The sequence below is a fragment of the Brassica napus genome, chromosome A7 (genome assembly GCF_020379485.1).
Source record: "Brassica napus cultivar Da-Ae chromosome A7, Da-Ae, whole genome shotgun sequence".
In the NCBI taxonomy this organism is placed as follows: Eukaryota; Viridiplantae; Streptophyta; class Magnoliopsida; order Brassicales; family Brassicaceae; genus Brassica; species Brassica napus.
The window spans coordinates 12,292,813-12,313,400 of NC_063440.1; the positions used below are offsets into that span (position 1 = coordinate 12,292,813).

The 20,588-nt window shown below is 32.2% G+C and overlaps 3 protein-coding genes across 4 annotated transcripts; 1 reads left to right on the plus strand and 2 right to left on the minus strand.

The window, feature by feature from the left end:
* Positions 1–5,038: 5,038 nt before the first annotated feature.
* LOC106411267 (protein WVD2-like 7) lies at positions 5,039–8,437 on the plus strand. 2 transcript variants are annotated; one of them, XM_013851996.3, is made up of 5 exons: positions 5,040–6,381; positions 6,457–6,526; positions 6,974–7,584; positions 7,668–7,866; positions 7,956–8,437. In XM_013851996.3, the coding sequence occupies exons 2-5, from the start codon at positions 6,482–6,484 to the stop codon at positions 8,268–8,270; spliced, it is 1,170 nt and encodes a 389-aa protein (XP_013707450.2). In that variant the 5' UTR covers positions 5,040–6,381; positions 6,457–6,481; the 3' UTR covers positions 8,271–8,437. The 2 variants fall into 2 exon arrangements, with proteins under 2 accessions (XP_048592707.1, XP_013707450.2); XM_048736750.1 differs by having other exon boundaries at positions 5,039–6,526.
* A 6,219-nt stretch (positions 8,438–14,656) lies between these two features.
* LOC106411269 (glyceraldehyde-3-phosphate dehydrogenase, testis-specific-like) lies at positions 14,657–15,579 on the minus strand. The gene has a single exon (XM_013851997.3). The coding sequence runs from the start codon at positions 15,335–15,337 to the stop codon at positions 14,903–14,905; it is 435 nt and encodes a 144-aa protein (XP_013707451.2). The 5' UTR covers positions 15,338–15,579; the 3' UTR covers positions 14,657–14,902.
* Positions 15,580–17,417: 1,838 nt separating this feature from the next.
* Positions 17,418–20,115, minus strand: LOC106411266 (U-box domain-containing protein 11-like). Its single transcript, XM_048736751.1, has 4 exons — positions 19,477–20,115; positions 19,233–19,349; positions 18,794–19,153; positions 17,418–18,716 (listed from the first exon to the last, which is right to left on the minus strand). The coding sequence occupies exons 1-4, from the start codon at positions 19,732–19,734 to the stop codon at positions 17,685–17,687; spliced, it is 1,767 nt and encodes a 588-aa protein (XP_048592708.1). The 5' UTR covers positions 19,735–20,115; the 3' UTR covers positions 17,418–17,684.
* Between the last annotated feature and the right edge of the window lie 473 nt (positions 20,116–20,588).

Below are 20,588 nucleotides of genomic sequence, written 5' to 3' on the forward strand. Positions count from 1 at the left end.
CAGTCGATTCATTTTGAGAAGTCTTTACAATTTTGAAATTTTTTTAATTTTCTTCTCGCTATTCCAAATCCATCTTAAGTTGTTTAATAACAAATTTAAGAATAATGGAAATATGTTTCAACTCTAACATACAAACAATCTTGCGTGGTAATATTTTTTTTAGCCAATACCAATGCCTGATATATCTGCATATTTGTAATTTAATCTATCCAAAGTATTTTTATTTAGTATTTAAACATGAAATCATTAATATGGACTCCTAAAAGTTTCACATTTTAAAAATAAATAATTATTTACAAAATAATAAATAAAAAAAAAAAATCAAAACAGAAAATGATTACACGTTTATTAAAATATATGTATTTATATGAAATGAATTTATTTACCTATTCTTCAAAATGATAATTCGAAAAAACCATTCAGATGATTCATAAACAAATATATGATATACATAAAATAATAAAATATGATTATTTTATTAAATATAAATTATTTTAATTTTAATAAAGTTTTAAACGATTACTAAAAGATTAATAGAAACTTTAAATATGGTTACATTTAAAATATATATTAAATAGAAATTAGTGATATTCCTAACAAAGAAAATTATATTTCTTCAAACCCTTTCACTCTAATTTATCAAATTTTATATAAAAAATGATATAATATAAACCCATAAATAAACTTAATTTATTTTAAAGCTTATAACTTAGTTTCTTTTAAACTCTAATGTTTGGATTATATTTAACATTAAAATTATAGACATTTAATGGATAAATAAACCGCGCGTAGCGCGGTAAAATCTCTAGTCATTATAATAATAATAATTTGCTGTAAATAATTACTTAAAACAAATAAAAAAAGACTAAACTAATTATAATATGACATCTGGACATGGGTCTTTTTAATTTGGGAGTAATTTGGTGCAAGGGTATCTCAAAGAAGGAGTGTCCCTTCTTATTTCTCCCATCGTGCATTTCTGCCACTTCCTTTTTTTATTTTTTAAATATTTTTGTGTTCAGGTACTCATAGATAGTAAGCCCAGTTACAAAAAAAAAAAGGTACTCATAGATAGACCAATGACTGCGGGTGCTGCTTCTCGGAAACCAGAAAATAAGATAGTATTGGCCTGTTAAAGGCAACCTTAATGGTGGGGTGTTTAGAGGGGATATCTAACAATTTTGTTTAAAATTTATTAATAAAAAAAGAAAGAGATAGAATTTGTGCCAGAGAAAGTTCCATTTTCAAATTTCTATACATAATTTTTAGAATCCCTTTGACATTAATCACATGATAATTGATAGCTCTTCTTTTAATTTTCCAAATTTAATTGAATATTACAATAATTATACATATAAAATATATATTTATTTAGATACTAAATAGGGTATGTAACGAGTGAAGGTGCTCTAGGCCCTAACATGACCACTGGATTAAAACAAATACATGTGTATCCGACAACCTTCTTTTTTAAATAAAATTAGTATTTGATTTTCATAATCTATTAGCATAAATCACTGTTTACATGCGACCATGTTAATATTTTAGAAGTAAATAATTAACTTCTAAAATCAAACAGAAAACCAACTTCTAAAATCATACAGAGCTCAGCTTCATAAGATTCTTGTTATTTCAAAAACAGCTTTATGAGATGGTAAAGTTTATTTAGGCTATGAGTGGGAACAATATAAGAGACGTTTCTACACGAAAGATGGTAAGGACAACATTATTGGGAGTCTTTTAAGACATCTTTTAAGGGAAAGAGGTGGGAACCGAAAAAGAAAGAGAAGAGAAAAGCCTTTAATTAAGGGCTGTCCCTTACTCTCCAATGACCAAAAAAAAAAAAAAACAAGGGACTCTCTCCCTCTCTCTGTTCATCCCACCAATAATATTGCTCTAAGACTGCATTCGACCTTCCATTCAATAAAAAAAAAGATTCAATTGTGTTTTTAATAAAATAAAATAAATAATAAAGCACTCCAATAGTTGTATAAGTATTCTATTTCTTAAAATAAAATCATGGTCTGTTAGTAACAGTATTCACACTTCATATTTTAAGTGTACTTCTCACCTGGTTAACTAATATCGATTTGTAGTATTAATGTTTACCAGTATGTGGTTAACATTTATTTTATATATAACATTTATGAATCATTTATCTTAGTTTAAAAATATTTATATACTTTAAAAATACGTATGATCTATTAAATATATTTTTAAATTTATTGTATTGATATTAAATTTAGTATTATTATGACAACAAAGTATTAAATACATATTTAACATTAAAGTATAAAATATTTTGAAAATGTGAAAATAATATATAATTCTGAACCAAATATAATAATATCAATATTTTAGACCATTTGATTCGCTCGCTTTCCGTTTTATCTAGGTTAGATTCGACCCGAGTCGGGTTTGGATCAATCCTTTGAGTTTGGGATCTTTCGGATCTTAGACATTTAGACCCAACTAGGTATTTAAAAATTTTTGGTTCAGTTTCGGGTCAGATCTTCTCGGTCCGGGTCATTTCGGATAAACAATTTTAACACCGTAAGAAACTGCTATATACGGATACAAACGGTTTTGGGTCTTTTGGGTACTTTTCATGTATTTTTTGTCTTATGATCGGTTTTTTTGTAATTTTCAGGTTTTTGGCATTTTTCGTGCTTTTTCATGTTTCCGGATAGGTTTATTTGCAATTTTCGAATATGTTTTATAAATTTTGAGTAATTCAATTCCATTTCATCCTTTACTGAATTTGTACCCGAACTGTTTTTGTAACATGCATTAAAAGCATGCAATATCACAAATTCATAAGAATAAAATCTAACTTTTTGCAATAGCTATTAGGTTAGGGTTATTAAAATTTGGATCCACTATTACCAGATCGACTCTAGATTTCGGTATGGGTCGGGACTAAGACCCGTAGGTCCTCCACAATAAAATCTAATGGAGTAAAATGCATTATCATACTCGACCAAAACCAGTTTTCTCGGGTCGATTCCAGTTCCAGTTCCAGTCTTCAGATTCAGATAAATTTCCAAGACCTAGTTTGATTTGTTTGGTCTGTTTTAGTTTCATTCAATCCATTAATCACAACGTTTGATCCACTTTTTCTTTCGAAACCTTAAGTGAGAATCAGTTAATGAGTTTCATTTTTTTGTTAAAGTTCCCTTTTTCCTTTCCTTTCTTGGGCTTCATTCCCTTCTATATGGGCTGTGTGTTTGGGTTACCTATTGCAGTGTACATGGTTCCAATAGGCTATTAGGATACTCACATGTATGTAACTATGACATTGCTTTTCTGTTGTTCCAATTGCATCATAGGAATTGCAAGATAAAAAAAAAAGAGAATTCAACCGTGCATCTTCATTGCTACTAACAGAAAGAAAAAAAAACTTGTATTAGGGTTTCATATTCATGTATAGTTATATTTTAACAGTAGGCTTGGGGAAAGAAGAAGCGCTTTAGAGCAGCATTATGGGATATGTGAACATAAATATTTCAACGTATGAAAACAAATAATCAATACTATTAAAAAGGAAGGAGTCTAAAAAAAATCTACCTATGAAAGTTGTTTGGATTTTTTCATTTAACTCATTATTTTTTGGTCTTACCTTAAATTTATACTAACAATATGTTACCATATATTTTTCTAACAATAATTTATTCAATTCTTATATTTATTTATTTAAATCTCATTCCTAAATCCTAATCATTACTATTACTATATTTTCCATTTTGATTTTTAATCGTAAAAGCATTGAAACTAATGTTTTATATTATCACTTTTATCATATAATATATGATTTAAAGCAAGATAAATTACAAGACATATATGTGTACATTCTAACTTCCTCTTTCGTTTATAATAAAATAATCATATCATATATAAACTTTCCTACTAAAATCTCATATCATATACTAAACTTTCAATTGTCTATAGTTTGATAATATTTTCATATTTAAAAATAATTTTCTGAATATTCATGTTACCTTCACAAAAATGAAGAAATTCATTGGTTCTATTAAAGCTAACCCGACTTCACTATATCAGTATTGATTATTCAAGATTTTGAAAATTATTGGTTTAGATATTATACTTTTATATACTTTTCACTTAAAACGAATCAATACTATTAAAAGAGAAAGAGTTTTAAAAAATCTAACATAAAAAGTTATTGGAGTTATGTATAACTATTTATTATTTTTCTGATAATACATTAATCATTCTAAACATACAATATTTCAAATATTTTTAACAGATCTTAATATTATTTCTTATGATACCTTTACTAAGAAAAATATTTCATCAACCATGTTTTTGTATAATAACGTTAAAAATCTATATCAAAAGGTTGTTGGACCTGATATGGACGTAATAGGTCCACATCTGTTCGGGTATTTAGGATCCTAAAAGAATTTGAAATATCTAAAAAATCTGAAAAATATCCAAAACACGAAAAGTATTTGAAACTCCAAAGAAATACCAAAAAAATTCAAATACCTAAAAATTTAAAATCTTATTCAAAACCTGACACATGAACTGAAAAATACCCAAATATTTATCCAAATACGCAATTTTTTTAATTTGAAAAATTTACCTGAAATCAAAACTCTAATCGTAAACCAAAAACTTAAAAACAATATCCATAATACCGGAAACATATTCGAAATGTCCAAATATACCTAATAAACACATATTTATGATCGGGTCTAGGGTAGGATCCGGACTCAAACAAAGACCTGCGGATCCAAAAAACTCAATAGGTTATCTTTTCTGGACCTGAACTAAACCTATAATTTTGGATCGGTTCGGTTGTTTTTTTTTATCCGGATATAATTCTCATGTCGAAAAAAACTTACGTAAAAGTGTACATATAAAATCTCAAATAAACTAATTTGTAAATTATATAGCTGTTAAAAATTATGTTTTTCGATATAATAAGATTTTGTATTTTAATATAATCCAACAACCCCGCGCTTTCCAAGCGCGGGTCAAAATCTAGTAATAATATTTAATTGGCAAATTTTTGTGTGGGAATTTTTCAAGGATTTCAGATATCCACTAATTAAATCTAATTATTATTTTTGCTTCCACATGTGAGATAATCAAGTTGATAAGATATCCCCAGTAATGATGTTCATAGAATGGGAAATGAGAATCATATGCAAATGAGCTAATCATTAGATAAGACTTACGTCTTGTTGCTGCTGCAAGCGCGGGAAGTCACATGCAATTGCCATGCTATGGTCTATTGCAAAATCGACATTTCTTATTAATGTTATCACATGCTTTGGGCTGGTGAGGTATCAATTATTATGTTTCCTTGTTTAGCCTCCATTATATTAGTACGAGAGAGACCTAACCCCTAAATTATTTTCATTTTTTCGTCTTCGCTATAACTTCTGAGACCATCTCCAAGCCACATCTATTTCTATCTCTATATTTTCCTCTAAAATAGAGAAGTTGTATTATAGAGGTGAAAATGCTCCAATGTATACCTCTATAATAGAGTTTCTCTATTTATAAAGGAAAATATAGAGATATGTTATTTTCACCTCTAAATATAGTGGCAAAAAGTAATTTTCCTCTATATTTTTTCCTATAAAATAGAAGAACTATGTTATAGAAGCATACATTGAAACATTTTCACTTCTATGATAGAAATTTCTATTTTAGAGGAAATTATATAGGTGTACATTGGAGATTCTCTAAGCAACGAAGCATAGTGAAAATACACAAAAGTCATATTCAACTGATATTAATTTTACCGATATCTCATTCTGATCTAAATATTTTTTCATTCAAACGAAAACATGTGTTTAAAGGTTTGTATTAGCATCCTTCGTTTGCTTTTCTTACTCTGTTAAATTAGCATTCATATTAAAATCCGTATAATACATATCGAAAAGAAAACAAAAATTCGGTTGAAAAAATTAAAGAGATCTAATGGTCGGTCCGTAAGCGAAACGTTGGATTTGGCAACAATTGAACATGGCGAAGCGCTTTGCAATGTGCATTCACGTGTGAAATGATATCCACATGATAACATAAGAAAGATCGAACGGTTTACGAATATTCGAGATCACATTGTAAACTCTCGACCGTGGATCGTGACCCTCCTAATTAAACGGCGTTTAAAACGGAGAACGTGGGAAGCGTCCGTCCAAGAAGAGGAGGAAGTACATGTGATGTGACATGAACATGAAGATTAGTATTGATTAGTCACCCTTCGATTCCAAATCTGAATTCAACATTATATTTACAAGGAGTTCTTTTGTGGAAAGTTCCTCATTCGTGCTTTATTTCATCAACTCCGTAAACTGGTACAGTAGTACTCTCTGTTTCTCATGCTCTTATTGTCCCAGAATACAGGTATGCTATTGTTTTTGTGTGGTTTTTATATTCCCTTTTACAAAACTTCTTCTAAAAATGTACGTATATTTTCAGTCAACAGAAAATTATCTAACTCGATATGATGGCGGGAGAAATACAAGAACCGCTTAACCTAAGCCTTCTGGTAATTTCTTCAACTATTGTCAAAATTTTACTACTTTGTCTTCTTATAGTTTTCAGATTATATGTTCAGTTCAAATTAACACTCACTCGTTTTCATGGACCCATTGATAAGAACTAAGATACGGACTTGTACGTTTTGTTCGTCATGTTGAGACCTAGTCACCTAGAGACCCTGAGCCCTTTTCTTAGTACCTCTTTCGTCATCCACGTAACAAATTTCCAATATATTACACGTTTTAAACAGGCAAGAGTGTTCTTAGGCCTCGATATTTTTTATTTTTTATTTTTTGTTTCCGTCTGCGTTTAGTGTATATTTTGCGTTTGTATTATGCAAATATATATGTTCAATGGAGAAACTGAAAATGTTCTATTTATCAAAATATATATGTATAAACTATAAAGTATAAACACAAACAAGCCTTTTAATATGTTTCCTAATGGGCTGCAGGAGAATTCTATTCACTCAGGATCCGTTTCATTTGGGAGATTCGAGAAGGAATCTTTATCATGGGAGAAGAGATCATCTTTCTCACACAATAGATATCTAGAAGAGGCTGAGAGATTCTCTAAGCCTGGGTCTGTTACTCAGATGAGAGCTCATTTCGAGGCTCATTTTAAGAAAAAAGGAATCAAACTTCCAAGTTCTGTAGAAGCTCAAACATGGGGAGAAGTAGCTCAACATCATCAACAAACTGCTAGTGAGAAAGAAGAAAATTTGTGGGAGAGTATGAGTCAGTGTAGCCACTACAGCTATGAACTAGACAAGTGTGATAAAGAAAAGAGCTCATTCGGCGATTCTTGTTTGAGTTATGAGTCTTATGATGATCATAGTTCTCTTTCTGTTGCTTCGGAGAAGATTGGAATTGGTTGCAGTGAGAGAAGTGTAGAGGATAAAGCAGAAATGAGTTTTCCCTCTGCAACTGCATTGAAGTCTTTGAAAAATGACCGGAAAGCTACTCCTAGTTATGCGAAAACGACGAAAACTACTACCAAGAAGGATGTTGTCATAGCAAAGGGGTCTTCTAGTTGTAATACTAAAACAAGTTTTGACACTAAGAGGTAGCTTATATCCTCTCTTTTCATATAACTTTATGTATGTGTGTGTTCACGACTCTCAAATGACTATTTTGTTCTGGTGGCAGAGGAAAGGAAATGAAGCCGGCGTTGATTGTTAAATCCAATGCATCTCAAGCTCCAGTAACAAAGAAAACTGAGAGCCTGACTCCTCTAGCTGCAAACAAGTTCAGGTCCAAGAACACTTTTGGTTCTGCTATGAAAGAGAGAACAGCTACTAATGGTTTCAGTTCAAGAAGCAGCGAGAGAGTCGAGAAGAGAAAAGAGGTACATAAATTAATATCTAACTTATCTCTCTTCTCTCATTTGCTCTGTTCCAAAATGGAGTTTATGAGGGAACATTTCTGATGTTATAGGAAAATGTGGAAGCCATAGTGCAAAAATCTCTCAACTTCAAAGCAAGACCAGTGCTTCTAGCTAGACCTCAAGACACGTCAATAGGTCAAGAAAAGGTAAGAAAAGATGCTCAAGCACATTCATCTAAAGCTAGTAGTAATCGGTCATTGGCAAATGGAGCAGCCAAGAGTAAGCTCAATATTAACAAACAGAAGGTGGATACACAGAGGAGTCTAACTGGGATTAGACCAAATAGCAGGGATCAGACAGCGAAAAACAACGCAAACGGAAGGAGTTTGGCGGTTAGGCGCGCTGCGGTTGAGGTTGCTTTGTGAGCCATTCACCGTTTAGTTGTGTTTGCGTTTGTGTTTCTATGTTATAATGATTATAATATTATACAATAGAAACACATATATAATAAAACAATCAGAGCTAGGGGCTCGCTTATGTTATAATCATCATTCAAATAAATAATCTCACATTATAATTGTAAAATGCATTATTTGAAAGTGGTTGTAAAAGAAACCTCTAAAGTGGCAAGCTTTGTGAAACAAATATTTTCAAACATATACGAAATTCAATTCAATTTTCCCTTGCGATAAAATTTAGTTTTAATTTCCAAATAATATAATTAGATGCTGCGGCCTAGTTAATTATAATTTAGTTTCCACTTTCCACAATATCTAGAGACAATCTTTTAACAATCTTTCTTTTTGGCTTTTTTTTTTGCTTTACTTCCTCTGCAGTATATTCTAAAGCATAACAACACCTTATACAAACAAATCAGAACTTTCTACAATAATTATTAACTTAATTACAAGAAGTTACCAGAACTCCAACAACCACAAGATTTGCTACGGCTACGATCATTACCGTCAATTTCCCTGGAACCAACATGAATAGAGACGACAACGTTTGGTCCGTACGATGAGAAGGATTTCTAAAGTAGTAGGGGAAGTAAGGCAAGATAGCATCCGGTGGTGGAGGACCCTAAGCTGCCGCCACCTTCGCCTTCACTCGGTGGAGAAGGTCAGAAGGGTAATTCGGTAAATTTTCAGCCGGGGAAGGGTAGTAAAATGCTGGAGGAGGATATGGTGGTGGTTGAGTCGTGGAGGAGCCACCGCCAATGGTTTGTTGTTACTATATCTCCTCCTTAGTCACATTACTTATTGTTCTTAATTTATCGTTACTTAATGATTTTAGTGAGTCATTCTTCGTTAGTTAATGGATTTTCTTTTGTTAGTTGTGGATTTGTATTGAGCTAGTGTTGACTTCTTTGGTTTTTGTTGTTGTTATTAGTGTTGTCTTCTTTAGTTAGCATGTTGTAGTATTCTCTATTATATATGTGTATATGTGCAAGCTAATTCATAAAATATCAAATAAACTAATTCATAGATTATATAACTGTTAAAAATTATATTTCGATATAATAAGACTTTGTATTATAATATAATAAAAAAAACCCGCGCTTTTCAAGCGCGGATTAAAATCTAGTTCTCTATTATATATGTGTATATGTGCAAGCTACTCGACATAGTTATGATCACTATGTAAAATGATAGGTTTGCATAATTCTCGATTAGTGACCATACATTACGTATTTCTTGGATCCCTGTTTGATTATAGTTATATTAACGGTCTTTTCAACGCTCTATGTGGAGATGTAATTTTAAGCCTTTAAAAAAATGTGGTGATGTTTTTTTTTGATTAACCAAGGATATCGGCGGGGGCCACCGACTAATTTTTTGAAGATTTATTCATCGGTGACAGTCCAGTTGTTTTACGTGTGAGTTAGAAATATACGCTATCTGACTACATGAAAAGCTAGAAAATTTGCTCTGGAAAAAAATCAATTCCTAATTTGGACCAATATGGTGATCCCTCATTCAGTGGAAATCAATAAACCACGTGAAGTTTAAAATGTGGAGATGTTTTGGTTGATTATTTGTATTATTGACTAAGGAAAAGTTCCGAAAACATGATGTTTTGCCTTGTATATACCTATCTATCTTTTATTAATGAGAGATATATATCTATCTATCTCTTTTTGTCTAATATATCTATTTTATTAAAAAATAATATATATATATATATATATCTATATATATAAAGGAGAATGTTCTCTTCATATAGAGTGCCACGTCAGCACAAAAGAAACGAGAGCTCGCCACGTCAGCGCACAAGGAATTGCTTTTGGTAACATTGAAAATACTTTGGGCTGTTTATCATTGGGTGTAGTCACTGCGCGTTCAGAAAAAAAAACGATTATCTATTTAAAGCCTTTTAAAACTTTTACAGTATTTCTCTGCCCACCTACTCACGTTATCTCCATTCTCACATGACCCAGATTCCACGGCATAAATGAAATCTGAATTGATATAAGTTTTTTTTTTCTTTTTTTTTGAATTGATATAAGTTACATCCTTTGACAACACTAAATTGTCTTGAAATCTGACGTTCTTTTTTATGTGACCATAAATTATTAAAAAAAAATATTTTACTTCAATCTAATCAAAAGTTTGACAACAATATTCCTTCCGATTTTTAATATATATAAATCATTTTATAATTGTACACATATATTAAAAAATCATTATTTTTTATATTTTCTAAACAAAAATATCATTAATTATCTATCCAACTACAAATCAACCAATAATAAAATAGAAAGTATATTATCATTGGTCATATAACATTAAATGTTAATAAATTCTACATAGAAAATCGAAAACGTCATAATTTGGAACATAAAACTTTCTCTAAAATGACATATGTTAAAAACGGAGGGAGTATTTATTTTGACAACAATATTTCTTGAATTTTGGAATTACACCTTAAAAAGTTATAAATGAACATTAATCTATGTGTAGTACAATAGTTTCAAAACAACAACACAAATATAGGACTACAACATTTCCACATAAGAAAACAAAAATTTTGTATGATAATGATATAAATATAGGGCATAATAATATTTTGAATGAGATAGCTCAAGATTGGTAAAGTATATCTAGACATGCTTGGCTGGAAATAAACAAAAAACGAAACAAGACCAATGCTAGAAACGTACCGAGAAATTACTTCATGATATACAATAATCAGGTTACCATGTTACTTGACAATTTATAAGAATACAAAAGCAACAATAGCATGCCATCGTGGCGATGGCAGTCATTGCAACATCAAGCAGCATCAGAAAGACAGAAACAGTGTGACACCTGCTATACTACAATAAACCGATGTTGGTTTGTTTCTTCATAATTTAATCAAGAAATGTAAAGTACAGTGTCAATTAATTATGGAAACTAAAAACAAATTAATTCGAATTAAAAACTAACATAATCAGATTACAACAATGGAAAATTAAATAAATTATTGTAAATTCCTATAAGTGACGCAATACAATAAAAACTGATAAAGAGACACACAAGGGGATGATCTAAAATAATTCAAACAAATTAAATAAGTATACTCCTAAATAAAAATAAAACATAATCCATTACAAAAATGACAACTATTGCATTACGTTATTTAGCCAATCGGAACGAGTTCAACTCTAAATATTTTGACGTCATACAAGCAGAAATCCCACAAAAGCAACGGTCCTTCGTAAAATTATATAATTAACCATTTGAATATAAATGACAATGTCAATTTAAACTCTTAAAATTTTAAAATTCCCGCGCGAAGCGCGGGCCAAACCCTAGTATAAATATATAATGCAACCATCTTATTGAGAAAACAAAATGTGTTTTGTTAATACGACAAAATTTTAGATGAATATTCGACACGTCAACCACTACGATGACCTAATAATGTTCCCTAAAGAAATCGATGCGTCATTGATGCTTAAAGTGGTAGATGGTTGTATTTTGATCTTGTATTTTAACCTCCCAAAGACAAATGGTGCGTCATTGATGCTTAAAGTGGTAGATGGTTGTACTTTAACCTCCCAAAGACAAATGGAAAGATAGTATCATTTTCTGAAGACTTATTATGTCTCAAGTAAACAAATATCGTAACTAACAATCAAGTTCTAAAAGACTTTTTAAATTAAGTTATAAAAATAAAATGTATCTATATTATTAAAAGAGAAGTACAATTATAAAATACTCTTAAGTTTTTCAACTTATTTACAATTACATGCCACTAAAAATATTAATCAATCTATTTTTTTATGATTCTTTATCTTTTCCTCTTTAATTAATGCATCTCCAAAATAAAATTCTAACATAAAACTTATGGCAACAATAATTAATAAACCTAGTTTTTAGTATTCTTTGTCTTTTCCTATTTTATTTTATATATTTATATATATGTTTGGAAATAATTAATTTCATATATACATTTCATAACTAAATACATATATATTATATGGTAATTATTTTATTAATTATATATATACATAATAAATAGTATATATAACAATTTTATTATACACTATCATGAAATTTTGATTTTTTTTCTTTCAAAAAAAATTTTTTGATCCATGAAAAATAGTATATACAACAATTTTATTATATATTATAATAAAATTTTGATCTATAAAAAATAAAAAAAAAATATTTTTGCGGATACATGGGTCATATTATAAAAATATGGATGATACAATTAACAGTTTACGGGATAAAATAAAACCACTCAATATAAACTATGAGATTATTATGTTTAGAAATGTCATATTAAACAATTATTTAAACGGATAAAATTTTAAAATTATATATTATCACTTATACAAATAAATATTTATTTATAAAAAAATAAAAACAAACGTGCGGATCTAGTGGTAATTAATTATGATTACAATTTTGAGGAAATCTCGAGACATCTGTAAAGGGCTACACGTTGAGTGAATTTGAAGGTTTAAGAAATGCGCACATGCTTTCGAGGTTGGTATCGATAAGAGTTTCTTATAACTGGGAAATTATCTAATTTTCATCTATACTCATACAAATGAAGAACATGTTAAATTGGTAATCTTAAGTGCCCATGAATATCGCAGTAGTAATGTCATTTTGTACGCGGTCGATAGTCAGTTGTGAATTTAAATCATAGCTTGGATTGATATGGCAGTGAAAAAACGAAATAGATCATGTGCACTATATAAAGGAAAACTTTCTTGTAATTGGCTGTGTTTGCAAAGGTTCATGCAATATATGATATATTGGTTTGAAATATATCTCTAGATACCGATCACAGAGATGTTACGCGGGGGGCACAGAGTTAGCTGTATATGCAGTGTGTCACATGTTTAGGGTGCGACCCTGACTTTTTTTTATATGATTCTATCCTAAAAGTATCCTTGTTTCATGACTCAAATGACTAACTCTTTTTTTTTTGTTTAACCGGGAAGTATCCCAGACCTACAGAATAATCACACTAATTAATCTCCAAAATGGCTAAACCTAACATTCAACTATTGATTGGCTATTTACTCTTAATATTTTGTGAAATAAAGGAGATGTTAACCTAAAAGAAGAATTTTAGTCGGTGTGGTTATGATAGCTACTACTATAACTCCCGACTTTCCTCTAACCTAAATACGTCAAAAGCGATAGTTACAATCAGACGTACTACAGAGTTCCTAGTGTGTTAACATTTTTTAGACAATATATATATAAGCATAGCAGTACAGCTGTCATGTGGTGCACAATGATTTGATTCATGTATACTATTTATTCACAGAGAATAATGTTTAAAATACAGAAAAGTAAATGTATAAGCAGAACCGGTCTTAGAAATATTTGGACTAGAAACCAAATTTTTGTTTGGCCTGTTAAATATTAAAAATAAAATAAAATTGTAGTAAAAAGGACACAGTCTCGAACTATGACCTTATCAAGCAAACTATAGTACAACCACCAACTAGGGTGAAGAAACTTTTGTCAAAAATGCGGCCGGTTTTTTACTTAATATCTCACGGTCACATGTTTTACTCGCTTCCGTTAAAGACCGGCTCTGTGTATAAGAGTACAGTCTTTCTAGAAAATAAACTATAAACCTCGAAAGCTTAACAGAAAAAAAGGTTTCAAATATATATTCCAAATTTAGTAGTTTATTATATAGCCAATATTACACTTTCGGATTAAATTTTTTAAATTCTACATTCGGTGTGTATGAAGAAATCAAAGTGAAAGCGTAGGCAAGAGATGGCATTTGGTAGAGAGGATATAGCGTTAGGCGAAACAGATGCACATGTCATGTCTGAGGTCGGCCGTCTATGGCCCAGTTTTGTTGAAACCCAAGTTGATTTCCATCTCTTTCAAATCAGAGCATATACATTTCCTTGACACCTGTTCCAGCTTCATCTCAAATATTTTTTTGTCAACGTTATTCACTTTACTTGAATTAAGACATACCGGCCCGTTTTGTATTAAATGAGAAAATAATAGAATAACTAAAAATAGTAAGAAATTGTTGTAAAAATAATGGTGTGATATAGATATTTCTATTTTCCATAGCACAAAAAGTATGCAGTAAAAAGTAAAAACTATTTGTAGATATATATAACAATCACATATTTGACTGAAGAATAAACCAAAAAGAACAAAAGTATTTTCACCAATTTTGCCTTTCTACCCTTTTCAATTCACATTTTCCTGGGAATAATTTCAACTTTACATTTGTTAACTTTTGTAAGTAGAATTACTTTTCTATAAAATTATTCCACATAAAGTACAATTTTTCAAGTTCAAGAATCAATGCGAACGGCAAGTTGATAAAGAGATGAGAACATATCACATAAAGAGAAAAAATTCTAGAAATTTACATATTTCCCTTAACATAATTTTGGTCTACGCACCTTATTAATGTGTTTAAAACCCCATTAGAAAATTGGATATAGGAAAATATGATGAAACATACATGATCCTAGCTAGAAAATTTATTAATAACCAACGATAGTAACGTTCTTCAATAAACTGATCAAAATAACAAATCTTCGAATTTTCTTTTCTCCGAGCATATCTCAAAGAACCAACACCCACAGAACTCCAAACCCAATCAGACCGGCGAGCTTCACCACCGTAAAGCTTTTTCCGGCGGCCGCACCGAATTGCTCATCAACGGGGTAGAGATTTCCAGGCGGACCCGTTATGTACAAGAAATTAGCTGGCGGAGGCGGTGGACAGTTAGGTGAGACTTTCTTAGGCGGTGGAGGGAGAGCCGGGGGAGGAGGACACGCTGGAGGCGGTGGAGATGGTGGTGGAGGAGATGGTGGAGGAGGGTTTTGGATACAGCTTGGAGAGCACTTTATGGGATCTACCTCGTCGAGCTTCCTCATGTTGGCTGAAGAAGAATCTGATGAAGCGTTGATGATTATTGGACGAGTCAGCAACGTGATCATCACCGTGAAGATTATGACTCCAACGTTGGATCCTCGGCTGTGATAATTTCCCGGCATGTTTTATTTTTTGGGATTAGAACAATGAGAAATAAAAAGAAGAATTTGTGGAGGTTACGTTTAAAGAGGTATGGAGTGAAGAGTTAAGAGGAGAGGTGATGATGAATGCGTTCTCGTTACGTAAGCCAAGTGCATGAGACTCATAGACTTCTTAAATAGTGTATACTAACTATTTCCATAAACTTCTAGTCTTTTTAATAAAAAAGAAATCTTAACTAAACTTAAATATAATTAATAAGAAAACTAAGAATATGGTTGGTTAAGGCATACTCGTCGGTTCACTAAGATATTGCTTTTTCATGTGAGTCCCACATGAACAAATTTGGTTTTCCACGTTATGAAATTTTTTAATTTGGGAATTACTAGAGTGGTTAACTACCACCGTCGTACACCAAAACAATAGTATAAACAATACATGTGTGAGATGGATAGTGGTTCAAAGTCATACTGCATGTGTGAATGTAATTACATAATTCGTTTGTAATTATCCAAAGTTAGTTAAACCTTCTTTCTTTTTTGAATATTGGTTAAATCTTCTTTATCAAATGTTTTTTTAACATATACTATTGAATTGAATAAAGACAATAATTGGAGGTATAGGCCTTTTATCAAACAAAGAAGAAGTAACTGGAGGTATAGTAGTATGTATATACGAGTGCGTGTAGTTTTGCTTAAAGCGTAAGTGTTGCTTTTCAGTGGAACTTTGCTTTAGTTGTTCGATTACATAAAGAGAAGATATCAGAAAATAATTTTTCGTACGAAAGAGAAAGATTGGATAAATGCTTTCGTATGATTGAAGAATAATTCGTGACAGAAAATTTAACAGCGTAGGCTATTTTATCACATAAAAATTATATTAATGGAGAAAATTTGTTTTGGTGGCCATGGAACATGCAACGGAGAATCTGAGTCTAGTAGTCCAAAATTTTGTTTAAAAGATCAGCAATCGTTATAAACTGTACATTATTTAGATGCCGGTTCATAGATACAAGACAAAGTTGGATTATATTCCATAGGCGAAAAGTAGGACCTGTACTAACCGGAAGTATCCGGGTAATGCAAATAGCATTACATTATGAAGCTTGGTCTGTAAAACAAGTCAAAGCCCACATAATTTACAGAAGTAAAGTCAACTAGAGTTAGCGGCATAGATCATCTCTCTAAAGTTGGGTCCAGTCCTGAAAACAGTACAGCTGAGAACAGTTTAGTTCTCTTGGACACGCTGTACATCATACAAGAAAGGAGAGACCTTATGTGACTTCTTTTCTTGATCAAGAATATATTTGATTTAAGAAAGAAAGGCCCATTGTACCCATTCCAAAGTAATTCTTAGTTTCATACTAGTTCTTGTACATTTTCAGTTGTTCCCAATCAAATTTTCACAAAAAGGCAAAAAAAAAGAAGCAAAAACAGTTAAATAGGACACTATGTTACTTAAATAAACAAAACTATTTGGATTCACAAGGTTCATTGAAGTACAAAATATTTGGCAATGATCCCGAAATGCTTCGTTGCTTCAAACCGAAATCGTTATCTTACTGAACTTTCAATTTCTTGCTTCTCAAGCTACCTACCCCCTCTCCCCCCCCCCCTCTCATTTAAAATTTGGGGGTTATGGGTCGTTTAAGATGCTAATGAACCATGATACCATTACCATACGACTTTTTGTAATCACAAAAAAAAAAACTACAAAACAATGAGAGAGAGGACTATTATGACTCATTTCGCTTTCGGTCTTGAAGAAACTTTGAAACAATCACAAAAACATATATCTTCGTTTTCAGATTAATCTCAATCATTGAATATGTCTTCCTTGCCACTTGACAATCATGTGAAACACTGAAGTCTATGAGGTAATGTTGTTTGAAAGTTTTGATACATCCATCGAATATATTGACTCTTCCCATAATCCGCCAGTTAGTAAGGACATGTGGTGGTCCTCTACTTGCCTACCTAAGCAACAGAAACTTTGACATTTAACGAATAATGCAGCTAAATCAGTTATTATTTACATCTATTGCTTCTCTTCCAAGTAACCTTGTTCACAAGAGTAACCAAGAAACAGAAATGGAAATTCATGAATCAGAAACAATGCTTATTGTTCCCCAAATTCATTACAAATAGAACAAAATAAAGACACAGAAAACCAAAAGAGTTTCGATTCTCGAAAACCCTTTTGGCCTCACCATCTCCACATACGATTCCACAAATGGAATTAATATCCCCAAAAAATATCAAAACAATTGAACAAAATATTAACATAATAATCAAACAAATAGCCAGCCAATTTTCCAAAAAAAAATTAGAGATTGACCAACCTTTTCTTTTATTTTCAGACGACTAATAATCATTGACATGCTTTACGTAGAAGCTCTAACAAAGACACAGCTTTCCTTTGACCTCTCTCTGTTCCATTCTTAGATAGCTCCATCAACGGCACAACCGCACCGAGTCTACATATCAAGACCAGTCTCTCATTGTCTCTCTTACACAACGAAAGCAATATCGCCGCTGCGTTCTCTCTGTTTCTACCTTGACCCGTCTGGAGAATACCTATCAACGCAGGTAAAGTATTCGCTTTAACCATCGCGGACTTAGCGTCTAGGTTACTTGCAAGGACCGAGAGTATTGTCAAAGCTTCATCAACCATCATCCTGTGGCTGCTCGTCTCACTTAGCATCTTAACCAAAGCAGGTACTATACCGGCCCTAACCGCTCTGCCTTTGTTCCCCTGATAAATGCAGAGATTAAACAATGCAGTCGCTGCGTCTTTCTTCCCTCTCGGCGTCCCGTTCTCGAGAAGATCAACCAAGGCAGGTATCGCACCGGACCCGCCTATGATGATCTTGTTCTCATCGGCTAAAGAGAGGCTAAAGAGTGTAGCCGCTGCGTTTTCTCTTGCTTCCATGGTTCCGGCTCTAAGGACTTGAACTATTGAAGTGACTGCACCAGCGAACATTATCAGCTCTTTGTTGTTGTCGTATATAGAGAGGTTGAGAAGGCAAGTGATTGCGTTCTCCTGCGTGGCGACGTCCTCTGAGGTTAACAGGTTCACCAAAACAGGGATCGCTCCTGCTTCTGCAATCATAATGCGATTGTCTGTGCTTCTCTTTGACAGAGAACGGATCTCAGAAACAGCGTTCCTGCGTTCCTCTAGGGACCGGTTTGAGAGACTGCGAACCAGTGACCTGATCATTGACATGTCTCCACACCTGCCGTTTGCGGGTTGCTTAATGTTGTGTTCAGTGCACCACCGAGAGATCAAGCTTCTGAGAACGTAGTTTGGAGTGAGAGTAAAGTTTTGGAGTTTCTGCTGAGTCTTCGGACATGTTAGGTTCCCACAGTCGATCCATCTCTGTATGTACGCCCTCTCGTAAGTCTGTAATCGAAGAGACAAAACTTATCAATAAACCAAGAAACAACAGTAAGGAAAGAATAAAAATCTTGAAACCAGACCTGTCCTGTGGAGACAATAACAGGATCCTTCATCAGTTCCAGAGACACAGGACAGAGAAAGTCAACAGGAACCGTGAGTTTACTCGATTCATCAGTGTTCTTGGTGACCATTTTATCTAATCTCTCGCTATCCGCGTCTTTGGACAAGTAAAAAGCCAAAGAGATAGAAGGGCTTTTAGTCAGCTGCTTCTTCTCCTCAGCGAGATGAAGTGTGTCTGCAACACTCTCATCCTTCTCTTCCTCAGCTTTGATCTTTACATCTCTCTCCATCAACTCAGATAAGGCACTCGAGAACTTGTTAGAGTTCAATGAACCGTATCTCTGCATCGCTCTTCTCAGCTGCGTTCTCGCTAGCTCCACCTACACAGAACAAAGAAACAACCTTGAATCACTCAAGAAACACTAGCAAGATCATATCTTTTAATGAGTATTATGTTACCTGTTCTTTAACTTCGTCAGAGATATCGTAAAGATCGTATGGTAGATTGCTTAAAGCTTTCTCAAGCTTCCATGTAACGCACTGGAACTGGAACGAGATTCTCTTCGCAGCAACGTCCTTAAACCGAGAAAAAATCAACATTTTAGCTAAACCGGATATAACCGTAATTATCAGTGGTTTACTTTAAATTCGATTTAACCGATACTAAACCGGTAATTCTGCATTAACCGAGGATTTTGCTTACAGATGAGTCGCGAGCTGAGGAGAGGAGACGCTTCGAGGCTTGAAGCGCCACCACGAGATCAGACCACCAGTCATTCTCCGACGAAGATGAAGCGATCTGGTTTGAGTCTTTAATCTCCTCTATCAAATGCGTCAGGAGAGAGACTCGCCGAGTGAGATCTGTGCAATCCTTCTTGAACACGCCGGCGTTGAGTGGAATCTCAGCAATCTCGGCGATGAGTTTGAGCAGAGAGGCGGGTGGGATGATTACCCCGGCCATTACGCCGATCAGCCGCCGTCTATCGGGAAATTAATTAAATAAAGAAATAATAAATCAACTTGGAGATTGGCTCTGTGCTCGGAGAAGCGACTTACGTCGCTTTTATTTATCCACGCGACCATTTGTCAAGAGAGATGTCGCTGTTACGGCACCGTTTTAGTGGGCCTACCTCTAAGTTTTTTTATTTAGAAAAATACCCTCTAATAGCCTTAAAATAATAATTTGTCAAAAAAATAAAACAGAAAAAGAAAAATTCACACAATAGTATTTATTAAAAATAAACCTTTATATGAAACAAGATATGAGCCCGTTGCGTTGCAACGGGTTTTGTTTGATGTTTTAATTTAATAAAAACCATAAAATAATAAATCATTTTATTATAGTATTATGATTGTTTTTTTGCATATATTGTTTGAGATTTATTTTATAATTGAAACTCGTTTTCACACATAAGTTCAAGTTAATATTTGTATTTTATAATCATGGTGTATAGATTAGTTGTTATAAACTTTATACAAAGGATTAGAGAAAATAATATACGTAAACACTTAAACTGAACACAATCCGAAATAAGAAATAAAAAGTAAAAAAAATAAAAATTAAATACACCGATCGAATCAATGACAACATTATACATGTTCTTTTGTACTAATTTAATATTTTATTAAATAAGTCTTTAAAGTTTTATTTTGCTATGATTCTTTTAAAAAGAAAAACATTATATTTTATAAATCTCCTTTTTATTTACAATTAAAAGATAAAATAAAAATATTAAATACTCTTTTACAATTTTGATTAAGATTAAAAAAAAGTAAATTACTGTCATATAACCTATTATAATTATCTACTCTTTA

Bases quoted from the DNA above. Each gene is read 5' to 3' on its own strand.
- LOC106411267 (XM_048736750.1), top strand. From the start codon at position 6,482: ATGATGGCGGGAGAAATACAAGAACCGCTTAACCTAAGCCTTCTG. The intron at 6,527-6,973 runs GTAATTTCTTCA...AATGGGCTGCAG, and splicing joins CGCTTAACCTAAGCCTTCTG to GAGAATTCTATTCACTCAGG. The intron at 7,867-7,955 runs GTACATAAATTA...CTGATGTTATAG, and splicing joins GAGTCGAGAAGAGAAAAGAG to GAAAATGTGGAAGCCATAGT.
- LOC106411269 (XM_013851997.3), bottom strand. From the start codon at position 15,337: ATGCCGGGAAATTATCACAGCCGAGGATCCAACGTTGGAGTCATAATC.
- LOC106411266 (XM_048736751.1), bottom strand. From the start codon at position 19,734: ATGGCCGGGGTAATCATCCCACCCGCCTCTCTGCTCAAACTCATCGCC. The intron at 19,350-19,476 runs GTAAGCAAAATC...TCTCGGTTTAAG, and splicing joins CCTCAGCTCGCGACTCATCT to GACGTTGCTGCGAAGAGAAT. The intron at 18,717-18,793 runs GTCTGGTTTCAA...CTTCGATTACAG, and splicing joins TTATTGTCTCCACAGGACAG to ACTTACGAGAGGGCGTACAT.